Source organism: Crinia signifera, chromosome 4 (genome assembly GCF_055691185.1).
Source record: "Crinia signifera chromosome 4, ASM5569118v1, whole genome shotgun sequence".
In the NCBI taxonomy this organism is placed as follows: domain Eukaryota; kingdom Metazoa; phylum Chordata; class Amphibia; order Anura; family Myobatrachidae; genus Crinia; species Crinia signifera.
The window spans coordinates 170,543,742-170,563,714 of NC_139220.1; the positions used below are offsets into that span (position 1 = coordinate 170,543,742).

A 19,973-nucleotide genomic window follows, 5' to 3' on the forward strand; every position below is an offset into this window, starting at 1 on the left:
TACAGTATGACTGCAATCAACATCTTATTGTCTGAGGTGTCGGTCTGTGTCTGAGTTTGGAGAAATCTATTGTTGCTGAAAAAAAACGTTCTCTGTAGCGCAGTACAGTATGTACAGTATGGGTATTAACTATCGTTTTTGTTTGTGGAAAAGTCCGAAAGATTTTGATAAGCACCAACTACTGTAACTGTATTAGTTTAAAAAAAAAAAAGAACGTTTAAAAAATAAAAATATAATGTAACCAACTGAGGATCGAACTACTGATACTGAGATAGTGAAGCCGTGCCTCTACCCGCTAGGCCACTATTGCCTGTGATTTTACTGCTGGCAGATGGTTAGCATGGCTTCTGCACCAATCAAATACAGTTCATGACCATCCAGTACGTCACTGCGGCTGCGAATAAAAGAAAAGAACTCTGTCCGTAAAGTAAGGACAAAATCCGTAGTGTAAAGTATGATACTGTAGGTCCTCAAATAATGTTTTAAGTAGTCATCCAGCAATAGCAAAGGTTAGCATGGCTTCTGTACCAATTACATAAATGACCGTACGTAGCTGCTTCTGCGAATAAATACAAAACAATCTGTCCGTAAAGTAAGGACAAAATCCGTAGTGAAAAGTGGCTGGTTAGCAATGGTTAGCGAATTTAATCCCGAAACACGGTCCTCAAGGCAAGGAGTTTTACCTGAAAAGCTAAATCTATTTTGCGAAAAAAAACGTTTAAAAAATAAAAATATAATGTAATCAACTGAGGATCGAACTACTGATAATGAGATAGTGAAGCCGTGCCTCTACCCGCTAGGCCACTATTGCCTGTGATTTTACTCCTGGCAGATGGTTAGCATGGCTTCTGCACCAATCAAATACAGTTCATGACCATCCAGTACGTCACTGCGGCTGCGAATAAAAGAAAAGAACTCTGTCCGTAAAGTAAGGACAAAATCCGTAGTGTAAAGTATGATACTGTAGGTCCTCAAATAATGTTTTAAGTAGTCATCCAGCAATAGCAAAGGTTAGCATGGCTTCTGTACCAATTACATAAATGACCGTACGTAGCTGCTTCTGCGAATAAATACAAAACAATCTGTCCGTAAAGTAAGGACAAAATCCGTAGTGAAAAGTCGTGGCGGCCACTGTTTTGTAGAAGAGATTTTTACGCATGCGCTGTACTGTTTGGGAAAAGTGACATCTGGTGGTCAATGAGTGTAAGTGCAGGTTACATTTACAAGATTACGTTACGTTATAACGCGATCTATAACGGGACTATAGCGCAAGGAGCAGGCGCGATCCAGGCGCGATTTGCATGGCGCACTGTATGCGCAACGCAGCCACGATGTACCAGGCCATAACTGTACATGTACATTGAAATGTCTCCACTCATGTTTTATTTGTAGATATATATATATATATATATATATATATATATATATATATATATATTAAGCTCCTGTATCTGTCCACTGGTCCAAATACATTGCGGTTGGCTAATGAGTGTCTCAGATGGTTGCTTCAGCTGGCTAACTGCCTTATAGAATATAGCTATATTCATATAGGATATAGTTATGAATGGTGCTTTATTGCATCGGTGGCTGATGGGAAGGTGTACAGTCTTTGTCACATTTTGCTCACCATCTGCTAGGGACTCAATCCGCACTATTCACTTCGCCAGCTCCCCGAACCTCCTCCCTGTAAACTGGAAAAGTCTGACGTCTGAATGCTTGGGGTGGGGACACCAGTGCTATGCCCACCCGCAGGGAAGTCCTACCGTTGCTGGCAATGACAGCGATGAACTTCACCATGGTGTGATGGCTGATGTTCACACCTGTAGGCTGGTCTTCGCTCTTAGTCAGCCTTCTCTCTTTTTCACTGTACTGATAGTTCTTTTGCCGGGTACCCCAGGTGACTCTTCAAATTCCCTCAAACATCCTGGCTCATGTACAGTCTCCATGGCAACCTTATAGCTCAGCTCTTTGCACCACCAGCTTAGCTGTAACCATTCCACTGTCAATTTTTGGTTTAAGTAAAGCAGAGCGGTTACATTATTCAGAATAGAAATGAGCCAAGCTAAGAATGGAATACTCTCCTTCTCAGAAGTGCAATGGCTTACATAACAGCCCTTTGCTGACAGACAGCAACACCACTCTGCCTGGTGAGTCATCTATTAGGTGTGATATGAGGGAGTAGGCATATACTGTACCATCGTATGCACTGTTGGGGATACTGAAGGCAGATGCTGGATCTCAGAGCCTCTTTGACATAGTATGAGCTGCTTATACTTTTCTCGTTTCCACCAAACAGTTTCCTCAAATTTTTGTGTCTGTCTTTGGTTGTACAGGTTAATTAGACAAAGTATAGTAGCACAAAGCCAGCATATGCCCTAAAGAGGTTTTATGTGAACATTCTATGCTATTTTGTTGCATGAAAGAACAAAATGATAACATGCATTTATTTAAGGAGTCTGCCATGCTCTTTTTATGGTCAGTTCATATATACAGTACAGACACAGTTAATATATTTAGCAGTTGTAGAGTGTACTGTACATGTACAGTATAGTTGTGTAAGAAAATGACAGTACAAACATACTGTAAACAAAAAAAATTATATACTGCATTAACGACTTCCCCAGATACAATAATGTATATGTTTATTATCCAGGATCTTGCACTGACAATACAGAAGATGCAGTAGAGAGTTTGTTTACTGCTGTTAACATCTATATGACTGAATACACTGTATTGGCCGCATGTCTTATTTTGTATGTAGTGTAGTGCGGTACTAATGTAAATGTAAACTGCAGTATATATATATATATATATATATATATAAAATGTGTGATCAATTTTCATGTGCTATATAATGTACAGTATATGTGATATGCACTTGTTAGAATGTTATACTATATTACTTATATTGCAACATTAACTATTTATGCAATGCTGATTATGTGAAATTATAACAGGGTTGCCGACCCTCCCGGAATTACCGGGAGTCTCCCGGAATTCTCCAGGCTTCTCATGGAGAGGAGCATTTGAAAGTCGGCAACCCTGAATTATAATGGAGCCATTTCATGTGCTATTGCAATGTAGCGGAAAAGCTTTTACTGGAGGTACATTGCAGCAGCAACATCACTCATTTTACCTTATACCCACGTAGAGGGGCAGAGTAAAATTATTGATGTTTGGCTACCGTAAAAATTGGCAGTGTAATAAATCATCATCGGGCCTACTTCAGACCTGATTGCATGATAAATTTGTTCTCAAAATGGCCAAAACCATGCTGCACTGCAGGTGGTGCAAATATAACATGTGCAGAGAGAGGTTTTTTTTTCTGTGCAGGGTAAATACTGGCTGCTTTATTTTTACACTGCAATTTAGATTTCAGTTTCAACACACCCACCCAAATCTAACTCTCTCTGCACATTTTATATCAGCTACACCTGCAGTGCACATGGTTTTGCCCATTTTGAGAAAAAAATGTTGCCCTGTAAGCAGGTCACTCCATTTTGAATGTGCAACATGGTTTGTGGTGTAATATGACATCTTGTCTCCCTTTTGGCATTCTGAAGTTGAATAAAAGTAGACAGGAGAACAGAAATTCACAGTAGTGTTTCTTCAGTGCAAAACTCATTTCATAACATTTACTTGTACAAGAACATAATATTGAGCTTCAACATGGCTAGCCGATGGTCTAAATGATCTGCTGTTGACACTGACAAAAGTTTGAGACAATGAAAGGTTCAACATGGGTTCTTGACATTTTATTGTTATCAATGTAAAAAAATGAAACACATGAACCCCCAATTAGTAACCACACCCCTTTGCATGGTTCGCTTTGCTCCCCATGCTTTGGGTCAGGTACCTTGCTCCACTACTGCTGCACTCAGCAAACTTTACCGTTCCCAATGGAAGAGCACGCTGATGGAAAAATATAAAAAGGTCTAAAAATAAAAAAAACTTCAAAAACGCATGTTGACCTTTTCATGTGTCATCAATTGCCACTTGTGTAGTCCATATGTATGGTGACCATATGGTGTTACATGAACTTGATATGTGCTTGTGCTGCTGTCCCCAGAAAGAGAGATAAAGTAAAAGGACCAGCCAATTAACTCCTAACTGTCTTTTCAGAGGCTGTGTTTGAAAAATGACAGGAGCTGGTTGATTGGTACTTTATCTCCATCCACTTTATCACTCTCCAAGACATAATAAATAAACCCTCAGCTGTGCTCAATCATGGATAGCCTTAAAACCTGGACTGTAATGGCTGAGCTTGAGAAAAGTTGGCCAAATGGCAAGTGAAAGACTGGCAGTAAAAGTTCTATTTACATTTGAACAGTAGATGTTTGTCCATAAAGGTTGTAGTTAATACTGTATATGCAATCAGTAATGTATTGGTTTTATTTAGGTCTGGCATATGCTCTTCTAGCTAATGTACCACCAGGATATGGACTCTATGCAGCCTTTTTCCCAGTTGTGGTCTATTTTTTCTTTGGAACATCTAGACACTTATCTGCTGGTGAGTGTGAACATCTAATTGGGGAAAAATACTTTTAGAAGTCATAAGCAATATTCTCCAGGTCTTCAGTTAGATATTATCGGATACTGTATGTCCTCCAAAATCACAAGCTTTATTTTATATTTTCTAAATAGGAAATACCTATAAGATACAGTTGTGCTACAATATGAAGATGGGATGCAGTCATTTGGTCTACAGCATGATGGTCGACAGTGATTAGGTCGACACCATTATGTCGACATGGGAAAATGTCGACATGGGTCTAGGTCGACATTGGAAAAGGTTGACATGGTTCTAAGTCAAAAGGTCATTAGTTTGGCATGTCGTTAGTTCGACAGGTCATTCGTTCGACAATGTCTAGGTCAACAGTCAAAAGGTCGACATGTGTTTTTTCACCTTTTCTTCTGTTTTTTGAGCCGACATGTGCGACAGGCGGTATTTCATGCCCTACCATCCACTAGGGCATGGTGGGAGAATAAAATAGTGTGCCGAGCGTAGCGAGGCACCGTTCCCGACGCATTGTGAGCGCAGCGAGCGATGCGAGGGGATGCGGTGCATTTTAAACTGTGCCCATGTCGACTGTGTTGACATTCAGGTAAAAAAAACAGTGGAAAACCCCATGTTGACCTTTTGAGTGTCGACCTAGACATTGTTTAACTAATGACCTGTCGAACTAATGACCTGTCGAACTAATGACCTTTCGACCTATAACAATGTCGACCTTTTCCCATGTCGACCTAAACACATGTCGACATTTCACATGTCGACCTAATGGTGTCGACCTAATGACTGTCGACCATCATGCTGTACACCAAATGATCCCAACCCAGTCCACCCAGCATACTGTATGTTAAGCATAGACCTAGTCTCCGTTCTTGTTTTACACCTACACAGATTAGAAGTACTGTATGCAAGTGTAAGCAGAGAGATGGAAAATATCATTAAGCAAATGTTTTACCACGTTACTTTATCTTTATTAAAAGTCAACTTTTTATTTTATTTTCTATTTCTTATAAGCATGCGTGTGTACACTAAAGCAGTACATCTCACACTCGGTTTTCAGGACCCCAAAGAGGTTATGTTTAACAAATCGCCTGTAGATTTTTAAATTGTGAAAGTGGATCATACACCTGTTCCCTGCTACATACTGTGCTAACTAGTCTGCTGTTTCTTAAAGCCAACCATCATTACCTCTAACAGTTTTATTTACTAACCACTAAGTAGGTGCAAAGGTATATTATTGGCTGTTATCAATGTAACGATCCACAGCCAGTGCCGTAACAGGGCTACACTGTGCCCTGTGTAGACCACACTCTCAAGCATTCTCCCAGGTTGCATCGCAAAGGGGTGAAGCAAGTAGTACCAGTGTCCTCAGGGGGGCAGCAAAAAACTGAGGGTGTGTGCCTGGAGTGCCTAAAGATGGTACTGCAACAGAGATCCTGACAGCATGGTGTCCTGCTATCCAGATGCACAGACTGTGGGGCAATGACAGTGCCCACCACAGAGCCATGTACTTTGTGTGGTGGCATTGCTTGCATACCCCTGTTATGGCCCTGTTCGCATGTGACCAGTAAAACATGAACTGTTTGAGTATGAGAACAAGTGCAAAATAGCAGAATGTTATTGTGGGTTTAACCTAACATTGCAATGTAGCCTATTTAAAAATCTCCTGTTTTGCAACAGAAACACTGATGCAACAACACCATTAAAAAATGCAAAAAGAGGAGCAATCTGGGACTGAAGTCGCCAGGAGGATAAGCTGTGACAACTAGCAATAAACTAAATCCAAACCCCACATAAATATAAGTCACTAGTTTGTTCCAAAACTTTAGTCTTTTTTCTACAGTTCCATAACATCACAACATGGTGCTGCAATGACACAAATCACACACTCCCTACTGGAGCTCCTACAGACTGGATCTCCCAGTATCCTACCTGCAAAAGGAAACATTTTACTGAATGAAAGCCATCAACTCCTATTGCCATTTTCATATTGAACTGGAGATATTGTTTGAAGCCTCTAATATGGTGATTCTTTTGTAGGTCCATTTCCTGTTACATGTCTGATGATAGGGTCCGTTGTGTCTAATTTAGTATCTGTTGCATCTACAACTTCTGGCAATTCTACCACAGCCAATGGCACTGATGAAACATTGATAAATGAACAAAAAGTTATGGTTGCAGCATCTCTAACATTCCTTGTGGGGATTATTCAGGTCAGTACAATTTAAATAAGTTCACAAATGACTAATGCACTATATTATATTTGTCTTTTCAAACTTATTTTTTTGCTTTGTCACCTAGTTGATTATGGGATTTCTGCAGTTGGGATTTATAGTCGTATATTTATCAGATCCATTGATGAATGGGTTCACAACAGCTGCAGCCATTCAAGTTGTCATATCACAGCTAAGATTTGTCTTTGGACTTACAGTCCCTACATTTAATGGACCACTTGCCAACTTTTTTGTAAGTATAATTGTTGTAAGTATAATATTGTTTTGAAAGCATTATTTGAAGATAAGGAAATGTGTTCTTAATAAACTTTAAAATGAACAGAAATGTGCTATTTTTACTAACAAATGTACTCAAGAGCAGCATTAGAACAAAAACGTTGTGACTCTAATGGAGCCCACACACGCACCGATCCCGGCGTGCATTGTGGGCTTAATTAGCACACATAGCATCGCATCGTATGCCTTGTGCATACGATGTGCATGCGATGCGATGCTATGCTAGAAAAAGCTAGTACAAAAAGTATGTGCAGCACATACTTTTTGTACTGTACGATGAGGTGCCGCAGGAGCGCGCACCCCATCGTACAGCATCGCACCGCCGGCAACGGTACGTGTGTGGGCTCCTTAAGGTCTCTCAGAAGCGCTGGTTCTAAACAGCACAATATAGCTATTCAATTACTTTAAAAAGAAGAAAGTAACTGAGCTCTGTTGCTTCCCCATTGTTAGAGGATGTGTACCTCAATCTGAGCAACTAGTATATATACAACACATGCAGCATGAGCTTGCATGTACTGTCAAGAGGCGCAGCTCTGTTCAGTATAATAATTATTGTATGCAGTTCTTTAGCAATATAGAAATTTATTTTAAAAGAATTCATAAAATAATACATAAATATTTGAAGTGCACTTCATTCAAAATTCATTAATCAGACACAACAAAACAGACAACATATAACATAAATGGCTTGGAATATATATTTGCTAATGTGAGGCTGGAAATGGCTCAAACTATCACGCATCAGATTTCAATGCATTAACAGGCAATCAACCTTTAAAATTACTAGTCCCGCATATAAGATACAATCTCTCCAGTGGCTATATATGTTGTTGATCTTGGATCCTATTCCAATATATGCAGTGTCCAAGTAAAAAGTCCTCCCTCTGTTACCAGAGGTCCGCTCCGGATGCTGGAGAGGGATGGATCTGCAGCCACAAAGATATTTGGGTACTTATGAGTTATCTGGGCGCCCGATTTTTTGATTGTATGCCTTAAGTTAAGGCATACAATCAGATGCGATGCGATATCGCATCGCATCGCATCGCATGCGACCATCGGATGCGATGACCCGATTTTTGCATAGGAATCAATGTTAAAATGGACGGAGTCCATTTTAACATGGAATTCAATGGGAAAAAGGGGTCCTTTTCATACCCCTACTATCCAAGTGGGCATGGAGTTGGATATAAACCTGTGGCGAGCGTAGCGAGCCACCGAGCCCGAAGCGTGGCGAGCGAAGCGAGCCCCGCGAGGGGACGGTATTCTGTGTCCCCTCGCGGGGCTCGCTACGCTCGCCACGCTTCGGGCTCGGTGGCTCGCTACGCTCGCCACAGGTTTATATCCAACTCCATGCCCACTTGGATAGTAGGGGTATGAAAAGGACCCCTTTTTCCCATTGAATTCCATGTTAAAATGGACTCCGTCCATTTTAACATTGATTGCTATGGAAAAATCGGGTCATCGCATCGCATCGCATCCGATGGTCGCATGCGATGCGATGCGATGTGCCCGATCCGACCCGATTTAGAAATCGGGCGCCCAGATAACTCACAAGTACCGATATTTGTAGGAACCGCTCAATGATTGTGGGTGCAGCGGTATTTCAGATACCAAAACGCGTTTCTCTGCCTGTGTGAACACATCAGAAGCTTCCGCAGTTGGCATCATGGATGGTGTAGTGGTTAGCATTACTGCCCCACAGCGCTGAGGTCATGGGTTCAATACCCACCATGGCCCAAACTGTGCAGAGTTTGTATATTCTTCCTGTGCTTGCGTGGGTTTCCTCCAGGTACTCCGGTTTCCTCCCACAATCCAAAAATGTATTGGTAGGTCAATTGGCTTCCAACAAAATTAACCCTAGAATGTCTGTGTGTGCGTGTACATGTGGTAGGGAATATAGAATGTAAACTCCACTGGAGCAGGGACTGATGTGAATATTCAATTATACTCTGTAAAGCGCTGCGGAATATGTATGCGCTATATAAGAAACTGTTAATAAATAAATAACGGTATACTCAGGGAGGTGGATGCAGTGCCATTGTGTTTCTGTACTGTGCATGAATCACAGATGTATGTGTGATGATAGATTAGTGAATGAACGGTAGTGAGCATTTGTGGGAGGTTATAGGGGTAACAACTCCAATACAGGCTTGTTGTGACAATTTGTCTTCATATGCAGTTATAAAGGTTACAGTGGCTTAGTTGTGATGGACACTCTGAGAAACTATATCGTTATTCAGAGGGCCGATGGTGCAAGTAGAGGATCGGAGATGGCGTTGGTGCTTGTCTTAACATATTTTTGCAGATTTGCAAGATCTGATTCTGTAGTTTTTACTGTTTTGCACACCACAATTGTCACACTGTAAGTGTACTGTACATGAGATATACTGTATGGTACACTGGGCTTGATTTAAAGGTAGTTACTACAGGTTCAGTATCCCTTATCCAAATATCCCTTATCCAAAATATCCCTTATCCATAGTTTTCAGAATGTAATTTTTTATTTTTTTTTGCTAAAACCACTTCTGGGACATCTGTAACTGGCCCTACTGAGGATATGATATGTGGAAAACAAATATACTATACTTATATCGGGCGCAAATTTTTTTTTTTTATTTAAATAAATAAATGTAGATAATGACCACAGCTCCAATTAAATATTGTGTTGCTGACAAAGGAATAACTGGCATTCTAAAAACAAAAACTAAGTAATTGAGAGAGCGCACTGTATTGATCAATTGCTTATTTATTAAGGATAAAAATCGATCAAATTAATAAAGACATAATTAAAGCAATTGCACAGATCATAAAATCAAAATGAATGATGTCCAACAATAACCATATACAGATGGAGCCGGCCTAGTTCTTGCAGGGGCTGGCGATTCTATCGCCAGCCCCCGCCAGTGACCGGCTCTCGCCAGGGGTGCACGCACACGAGACGCTCGTGCGTGCCCCGTGGCTATGGTGATTTCTCCGCCACCCGCCACCTCCCCTGGTGCCCCTCACCCTATCCCTGCCTTTCTCCCTGAAGTGGAGACGGGCAGGGACCCACAGCGGCGCCATCCGGAAACTGGGACGCATGTGCGTGTGAGACACACGCACATCCCAGTCAGATGGAGCTCCTCTGCGCCGACGATTGCCAGTGTAGGCATGCTGGCGATCCCCGGACAGGGACCAGGGGCGCTCCATCTGTAGATTATCGATCTCCCCAGTCTAACAAATTAATCCATTTTTGTATTAAATTGATGCTCCTTGATGCTCTTATCCACTAAAGCAGATTGAAGTCCAAGTCCAATTGGATATGGGGAGCTCCAAATGTATTAAACTTGTGGTATGGAGGGAAGAGAGGTTCCAAGATATAGATTAGATAATATCACCTTTGTTATTAAATGTAAAAGACTTCCGGTTCTGGTGGCTTGATGTGAGGAAGCGTGCACCTCAGCTCCGCTGCCCACCGGCTCCTAACATACCTTTCCACGGCTACCGGAGCCTCCAAACACGCCAGAAAGACATCCCCAGACGCCCTCCAGCACCCGCCAGGCAGCGCATGGAGAAATTATTGGCGGACATGCCAGGATCCAGACCCCGCACACAGCGCCCAAAAACCGCGACGCCTGCCACATCCAAGATGGCGCCGATCACGGAGTCCACGCGCCAGCAACCCCAGTCTACGCCGCTAACACAAAGCACCAAGGGATCCCCAGCCAACTCACAGGCTGCCTCCCCTGCAAGTCCCTCTGATGAGGAAATCCAGTTAGCTGCACCTCTGTCACAAGACAAGGTAATACCTGACCTGCACGCACCGGTCACCTATGGGGAGATGGTGGGGGCAATCAGGGCTGCTATATTACCCCTATTCCTGGAGCAGACAAAAAAGATAAATCAACAACTGACCCAAATGCAAAAAAGGGTGCTAGACACCGAATGCAGACTGGGAGAATGCTTTCAGGACATGGCAGAGATTAAACCAGCAGTGTCCCAGCACTCCAGAGAGCTCCTGGCTCTCCACAATAAAATACAAGATCTGGAGAACAGATCCAGATGGAATAACCTCCGTCTGGTGGGTATCCCAGAGACCATAAAAGGACCAGAACTATTCCACTTCATCAAAAACACGCTACCAGAGCTACTAGAGATCCAAGACAGATGCACCGACATGGTAATTGAACGGGCACACAGACTCGGCCCCCAATGCCCACAAAATGAATCCAGACCAAGAACAGTGATTTTTAAAACACTCAACTATTTGCACAAGGAACTTTTCTGTGCGGCGTCTAGAAAGCACAGAAATATTAAATGGAAGGATCACTCCATACTGATCTTCCAAGACTACTCAGCTGAGCTGACCAAGCAGAGGAAGGAGTTTTCCCCAATATACTCGAGGCTTATTAAGATAGAGCGCAAATTCGCACTCTTATACCCAGCTAAATTGAGGATCTACAAAGGCACATCTTTCAAAGACTTTATGTCTGCAGTGGATGCAGAATGCTTTATAAACGAGGAAATCCCCCCCCTGATGATCAAGGCGGAATGTCTGACTGCGAATGAACAGCCTTCACAGACCCATAGGAATGCCCGGCTCCCTGCCAAGAACATTCCCGCCTGCAAGTTTGAATACATGACCAGACTTTCCCACACCAGACTCAGCCTAACCCACGCAAAGGATTAAGAAGATCTCTGAGCTTCATCATGAAGAATCGGGTGAAAATGGACTATTCCTACTTAACAGGAGAAGGTCATGTTTATTGCCGCCGACATGCTGAAAAGCCTCCAAAGACTCGGCTACTTACAGCCTGTCCCCTTTTAATGCCGTACAGCCATCACGATACTCAAGTTACAGGTCGTATGGGACTATGTTACAGTTAATATGTTTACATGTATGTTTGATTAAGGTGTTTAGTTTAAAAAAAAAACCCGCTAAGAAGCCGGTAGGGCTCAGGAGCACTAGGAAAAGACTACGCACGAGAGAGACCTTCAGTCTCCCTGGAACGAGACGAGGAAGTCTCACAAAGATGTTATATTACAGTTTTGTTATGTTTTATTCCCCCCCCCCCCTTTTTCCTCCCCTCCCCCTCAAATTTACATGCACTTGTCTACGTAGGATATGTAAATCCCCCGAAAACTACTAAATTATGTGTAATTGCTCAGGCCCCTGGATTAGCACAGGACCTCAGCTACCCTACTCCAACCGTGAGTTGATATGGCACTGCACATAGGAAGCTGGAATGTGGGGGGTATTAACTCCCCCATAAAACGAAAGAAGATCTTAATCTATTTTAACAAATTGAATTTAGATCTAGTATTTCTACAAGAATCCCACTTGATCCCCTCAGAGGTTGCAAAATTAAACATACTAAAATGGAAGCTATTAGCTTCAGCGTCTTATAATTCAAAGGCCAGAGGGGTTATAATCCTAGCAAAAAGTCATGTAGATGTGAATGTAATTAAGACTGTTGCAGACCCAAATGGTCGGTATGTGCTGTGTCACCTGAAATTGGGACAACAAAACCTGATGTGCCTAAATGTATATGCCCCCAATCAATATTCAGAATCCTTCCTGAGAAAGCTAGTATAACTCTTATCGTCATACCCTAACGACCCTATCATACTATGTGGTGATCTAAATTTAGTATCCTCAACTCAGCTAGATAAGCAATGCCCTCCCAAACAACCCAGGAAGCTTCCAAAATTCGGAGTTCCCACATTATGCGAAACACTACACCTCTTAGATACCTGGAGAGTACTCCATCCTACTGAAAAAGGATACTCCTGCCTATCAGCAGCTACGGGACACATGTCCCGTATAGATTACATATTATTATCACATTTTATGCTACCCCGGATTGAATATGCAGACATGGCTGAAATTGTTATCTCGGATCATGGTGTAGTCCACATCAAATTATGTCTAAACCCCTCACAAAATACATCACCAATGTGGAGATGCCCACAAACATTAGCTACATCTACAAAAATAAGAAATGCTGTGGTGAAGGCGTGGGATGAATATGCCCTAAATAATGCATCTACCTTGCAATCCGACCCCCTGTTGTTTTGGCAGGCCTCCAAGGCCACAATTAGAGGCGAAATAATATCTTGCATGTCATCATATAAACGAACCATGAAGGTCGACTATATAAAAGCTCAAGCAACCTTAACAGAAACCTATCAGACATATAACAACACCCCCACTCCAGCCAACAAACAAAAATACTTAGAGTCTAAAGCTCTCTTTGAACACCAAATCAAAAATCAGAATCCATCTATTCATTTACAAAAGCATCCCGCTTTCACCGATTTGGGAACAAATCGAGCAAATTGCTATCCTCCCTACTACAAGGTCAGAGGACCCCCGCAACGATACACCCTCTCCAAACCACCAAAGGTACCCTAGCCACATCAAACTCTCAAATAGCGCAAACACTTTGTGACTATTACACAAATCTTTACTCACAGCCACTAACTAACCCAGACTCTGAGAAGCAATTTTGGGATGGCCTAACGACCCCTCAGTTATCCCCCGAAAATTCAGAGGCCTTAATAAAGGATATCACACTAGAAGAGGTATCCAGAGCTATCTCTGGACTAAAATCAGGAAAAGCACCAGGGCCAGATGGCCTATCTTCAGATTATTATAAATTATTAACTACAAAAATCACCCCAGTGCTAACAAAAGTATTTAACACTATACTACACTCCAAAACTATACCCACATACTTTAATTCAGCGAACATACGTGTAATACCCAAACCAGGTAGGGACCTCTCCTCCCCCAGCTCCTACAGACCCATTTCACTATTGAACTTAGATTACAAGCTCCTCACCAAAATCATGGCAGAACGTCTGAAGGAAATGCTCCCCTCCCTCATACACAGCGACCAGACAGGGTTTGTTAAAAACCGCAACTCATCCATAAACATAAGAAGAGTCCTAGCGGCATTGGCTGGGGCCCAGTGTGCTGTGTCGGACTGCCCGAAAGCTATCCTGTCATTGGACGCTGAGAAGGCGTTCGACATGGTACACTGGGACCATCTCTTTCACACATTAAGAAGTTTTGCCTTCCCTGAACAGTTTATAGAACTATTAATGACATTGTATAAAGGCTCCTCCTCTAATATTATCTGTAATGGCCTACTGTCTGACCCTTTTCCCATACTAAGAGGCACGAGGCAGGGGTGCCCCCTGTCCCCTCTGCTGTTTGTACTAGCACTAAAACCCCTGGCAATCACCCTCAGAGAATCCCCCAAGTTCCAGGGGATTATGCTGCGACATGTCGACCTGCGGGTTTCATTGTTCGCGGACGACATGCTGCTATTTCTCTCCTACCCGCAATATGCCATACCGACTGTCTTCCAAATTCTACACTCTTTCGGAGAATTTGCAGGATATAAAGTGAATACCGACAAATCAGAACTCCTAACTATACAGGGACGAACCCCAAATTTCCCGACAGGAGACAGTCTTAATTCCATAAAACTAAACTCCAGCCACATAATATACCTTGGAGTGCAGATCCCAAACCTAAACAAAGTCAATTTCCCTCCAATAATTGAAAAACTCCTCAAAACACTACAAGATTGGAAGAACCTACCCCTCTCACTTTTGGGAAGAGTAGAAGTAGTAAAAAGGTTGATAATGCCGAGACTAATGTATGCATTACAAATGCTCCCAATAAAAATAAAAGCCCAGGAAGTAAAAATATTAAACCAGGCATGCTCCAAATTTATATGGAATCACAAAAAAGCAAGGATATCCCTACCCAAATTACAACTCCCAAAAAAAGGAGGCGGATTGGGACTGCCGGACTTGACAAAGTATTCTAGCTCCCTTTTAGCAAGATTTGCAGTAGGTTGGCTCGCGGAAACTGACACCTTCTCAATCTACGCACTTGATAGTGCGATGTTTTTCCCATACACCCCGAAAGCCCTATTACACTCCGACCCCAAGCACATACCTAAAAGCATCATGAACAACCCCCTTTTTAAGGATATTTACCTATCATGGAGACAGATTTGTAAAAAAATAGGGACTTCCAGTACCCACACTGAGTGGATACCTATATGTGGCAACCCTATGTTCCCCCCAGCGGTGAACAACCCTACCTTTAATCGTATTCAGGCCAAAGGCTTGAAGCTGATCTCTCGACTCGGGAGGTAAACTAATCCCCTTCTCAGCTCTCAGAGAAAAATTTGAACTGCCACACAGCAGTCTATTCCCGATTATGCAGCTACACCACTTTGTCTTATCAATATCCACGACCCAAATTATTTCACACCCACACACAGCGATTAACACTTGGGTCGACAAACTACTGAAAGGTACCTTTAAACACAAGATCATCTATGAAACATTATTACTCCAAGACACACAGAATATATGGAATAAATCCAAACTCTCATGGTTACAAGACATCCCTTTATTAGACACAAGTAACATGTATGACAGATATAAATCCTCAATGCGCTTACTTCAATCATCTGTGTTACAAGAGGTGCATTTTAGATTCATTCACAGAGCGTATATGTCGCAAAGACAACGCAGCTACTTCGATCCAGATGAATCAGGTCGATGCCTCAAATGTGGGTACCATTCGGCATGTTACTTTCATAACTTTTGGACCTGCGGGCACATAAAAAAGTATTGGAACAAAATAAGATGCTATGTGAACTCCACATTTAATTTGTCCATATCGCTACACCCCATACCTATGTTGTTCCTAGACTTCACGGCATGGCAGTTGGATGAAACACAATGTCATCTAATGCCATTTCTAACCACTTTATTTACCGCAGCAAAAAAGGTGATTCTAGCATCCTGGATAAACACAACCCCAATCTTATGGATTTGGAGGGTCTTCTGCTGAAACATATGTCATATGAACGATACAACTCATTATGTGCAACAAAAACCCTATCCACTAGTTTCATGAGAAAATGGGAACCATTTATCCGATCGAAACCCCCAGAGTTCCAAACACGCATTCTTTCAGCACTGGACCTCTGACAGACATCGTACCACTCAAAATGTAACCTGAATACTGTCTATTGTTTATTGTACCTTGCATATTGTTTATTGTACCTTGACTGTGATGTATATAAAGAGATGCTCATGAAAAAATAGCCGGATAGGAAACATAGAAGACTAAGCAAGTCGGAGACCACTAGAATACCCAATACCACTCCCATCCTCAAATCCCCCCCCCCTTCCTACTGAGACAAGCACGGACTAAACGATTAAATAATACAGACCTGCAGATACATGTACACTAGAAAAACAGTACCTTGAATAAACCTAAGATGTATGCAAATTACACTTCCCTCCCCCCCCTTTCTCTACACATACCCTCCCCCCACCTTTGTAAATAGTTGAAACACTTCCTCCTTCCCCCACCCCATCCGCCCCCCCCCCCCCCCCCCCCCTCCCTAAGTACTTCCGTCAACCCATGTTAGACTGCGGAGATCGATAATCTATATGGTTAATGTTGGACATCATTAATTTTGATTTTATGATATGTGCAATTTCTTTAAATATGTCTTTATTAATTTAATCGATTTTTACTCTTAATAAATAATTAATTGATCAATTCAGTGCGCTCTCTCAATTACTTAGGAAATTATATGTAACTGGCACTAAATATGTGGAAGAAAATGTTTGATTGGCATTTAACTTCAGTATCTGAGATAGTACTTTGTTTCATGCTTTGAAACCTTGTTTTATTCACAAATAAAATATATTTGTGTGTATTTCATGTGTTTGATGTGTATATACAACATAAATGCAAGATACCTCAAGCTACCTCATTGAAATATAAAAATGTTACGTTATCCAAAATTCTTCTGGTCCTGAGCATTTCGGATAAGGGATACTCAACCTGTAATAGCACTGCAGCTGCATCTTTATATGAAACAGTGCTTGTCTGGAAGAACGCTGTTCACAAACCCCAACACTTTGGGTGACATTTAGGATGAGATATTTCGACTTTATTTGACCCCTGAATTTCTAACACCAGGGCCGGTTCTTTGAGCCCAGGGCTGGTTATGCTCAGGTGGGGGGACCCCACGTCGCTTTTTATTTTACAAAATTCACACATTTGCATTAATTTGCATTTTCATGACTAAAATGCACACATTTCCATGACTCAAAATCGCACCACATCGGACCATATCGCATTTTCAGCTGCTAATTCGCATCCCATTAAATAATCGTTTTGGGTTTTTTAAATTTACGATATGAAAAAATTTGATAAGGTGCGATTTCAGAACCTTACTAAAAATTGCATCCTATTAAATGTCACCCTTTAAGTAGACTAGGCAAGAAGTAGAAAGGTAGACTCAGGCCTAGGCTCACCCATTTTTGCTGTTTGCTACCATCTATCATACACAAATAAAGTGCAAACTGCATAGTCTTTCTGCAGTCTCTGCTGGATTTTGTGTTGATAACTCATGGCTTTTTAAAAAAAATTGCCATCTACCTCAAGAGACTGCTTCATCTCATTACAAATGAAGTGGTTACAGTGTCAATTTTTTTGTCAAATAAATGTGTATAAATGATGCTAGATAGCATATTTCATTTTAAACAGTATATGTATAATTTTCCATTTAAACTAATTACATTATATTAATAAAAATCCTAAAGTATTATCAGAAACAAATTATGTATTTGCCAATAACTTTGTGCTGTATTAGTTTTCCATATTGCACTATATTGCTTTTTCGAATTTCAGTGTTTGAATGGACTTAATCTTTGTTTCTACCTCTTTATTTATTGTAGGCGCTCAAAGCTATTTTCTCCAATTTGCGAATGACAAATATTGCTACTCTAGTTATATCAATCATAGTAATGGTTGTACTGTATATTGTGAAAGAGATCAATGATTATTTCAAAGCAAAAATGCCTGTACCCATTCCAATAGAAATTGTATTGGTGAGTATAATATTATTGTAGGGTGATAATAATGGTACATACAGTATATGAAATTTATAAAATACCTACTTGGGGATTTTCATAAATAGCCATTTTATGTTGCGAGGACATACTGTATACAAATATTAGTGAAAATGTTATGGCTATATAGATCATATAGATAATCTAGGCGCAAGATGGTTTAAACCTAAGATGCGTTACACCGAATACTGTATATGTACATATGTACTATAAATGTGCTTTGTCTTGTGTACATCTTTTCCTGCATAAGCTTTGAGCAAAAATGCAAGTGTATGTACAGAATGTATTGTTTGATAATATATCACACCTTATCATAGTGTATTATGACTTCTTCCTACATCACAGACAATAATTGGCGCTGGAGTTTCATATGGATTTGATTTTCAAAACAGATATGGTGTACCCATTGTAGGAACAATTCAGAGAGGGTAAGTATAATTACACTATTAGATTAAACAGAAAGAAAGTGTGTTGTATAAAAAAGCAAAATGTATATAGGTTCTTTGTCATACTTTGTCATGTTTTCTACCATTGCTTCAAGTATATGAGGGGTGATCAGTACTATAGTGTGTGAATCTGCGTTTTCTCTTTTTTCTGTATGGATTCAGGTAGCCAGTGCAATTGATAAATACATGAAAGGCACCAGCATACAGTATGCCCCGTACACACGGTTCGATTTGGTCTATTTTTATATTCTATTTTGCTTACAGTATATAAGCAAAATCAAATCAAATTCAAATCGACATCAAACTGTTTTCAGTTGCATTTGATGCCGATTCAATCCCGCTGCGTGATGCCCAAAATCACCCCTTTACTCTGATGTCTAAAAAACATTTTGAACGGTATCCTATTGCCGATGTCAAAAATGAGCTAATATCGCAATTTTACCCCAAAGGTATTAATAGGTAATCTAGTTATAGCCTGTTTTTACTGTGCAGTATATTACCCGTTTTCATGCAATACCACATTGGTTATGAGATATATTCCCAGACCTATGTGATATCCTGGAAAAGATGCTGATAGGAGTGGCTATCAGGGATTTTGCTTTATGTGCCTGAGGCATGCAAAGCATATTACCAAAGAATTGCCAGGGGTCAGGGCTACTTGTATTGCTACCAGAGGATCAATTAGCGCAGTAATTTACTTAATAAGATACCCACTTTAATATGTATGTCTACCATTTAAGCAAAAAAGAAAAACAATCTTAAACCTAACATATTAGTAGGGCAAGATAGGGAAAGGATTAATAACTGCAAACCTCCTATGTTTCATCAATGTTATTATAGTTTGTGAATATGCATTAGGTGTACCTGAAACTATGCAATAACCTCTATGCTTCCAATCAACACCAAACTCTTGTACTAATACTAATGTTGACCCACAGTAAATATGGCCGCGGCTTTGACCAGTTCTAAGATGGCCGCGGCCGGCCGCTGGTCGCTCTTAGTTGACGTCATCACGTCACCAGTGACAGCTTCCAGCATGTGAGCATGGCACCGGAGCGGTGGAGCCGGTAAGCGGTGGCTGCACCCCCACCTGCCCCCACCTGCCCACCCGCACTACTACCACCCCACAGGTCAATAGCACAATGCAGGCTGGGTTAGCACTGTAAGTACAGAGAAGCCTCCTCTACCATATCCTGACGCTTCTTATTGAGGTGGGCAGGATGATGGGATTAACAGAGCTCAATGACATCATGAGCACCCAGACCCACCGTCCGAAGTCTGATGAAACGTCTCAGGTTATTAGCTTAAATCATATTACCTACTTCAAATTACTTCTCTCTGGGAGAAGCCCAGAGAGGAGCAATTTAAAGATTGAAATTGCAAATATTTATAAACATTTCACTAAACCACTCCATAGTACTATTACAGGCCCCACAGCCAGCTTGTAGACAAACGTTATGCATACAGTACATTAGTATTTGCAGATGGAGCATTATTATCATTATCATTTTTTATTAGCTCCATTAGGCAATAAGCATCCACTGTACATTAAGGACAGAT

The 19,973-nt window shown here is 41.2% G+C and overlaps 1 protein-coding gene across 2 annotated transcripts in view; it reads left to right on the forward strand.

The window, feature by feature from the left end:
* The first annotated feature begins 2,028 nt into the window (after positions 1 to 2,028).
* Positions 2,029 to 19,973, forward strand: part of LOC146074627 (chloride anion exchanger-like) — a 63,980-nt gene continuing 46,035 nt past the window's right edge. For both annotated transcript variants that reach the window (XM_083182951.1, XM_083182952.1), the window contains exons 1-6: positions 2,029 to 2,147; positions 4,400 to 4,510; positions 6,554 to 6,726; positions 6,815 to 6,979; positions 17,794 to 17,946; positions 18,313 to 18,395. In XM_083182951.1, the coding sequence (XP_083039077.1) occupies positions 2,069 to 2,147; positions 4,400 to 4,510; positions 6,554 to 6,726; positions 6,815 to 6,979; positions 17,794 to 17,946; positions 18,313 to 18,395 (764 nt within the window). In that variant the 5' untranslated portion in view covers positions 2,029 to 2,068. The remainder of the gene's footprint in view (positions 2,148 to 4,399; positions 4,511 to 6,553; positions 6,727 to 6,814; positions 6,980 to 17,793; positions 17,947 to 18,312; positions 18,396 to 19,973) is intronic.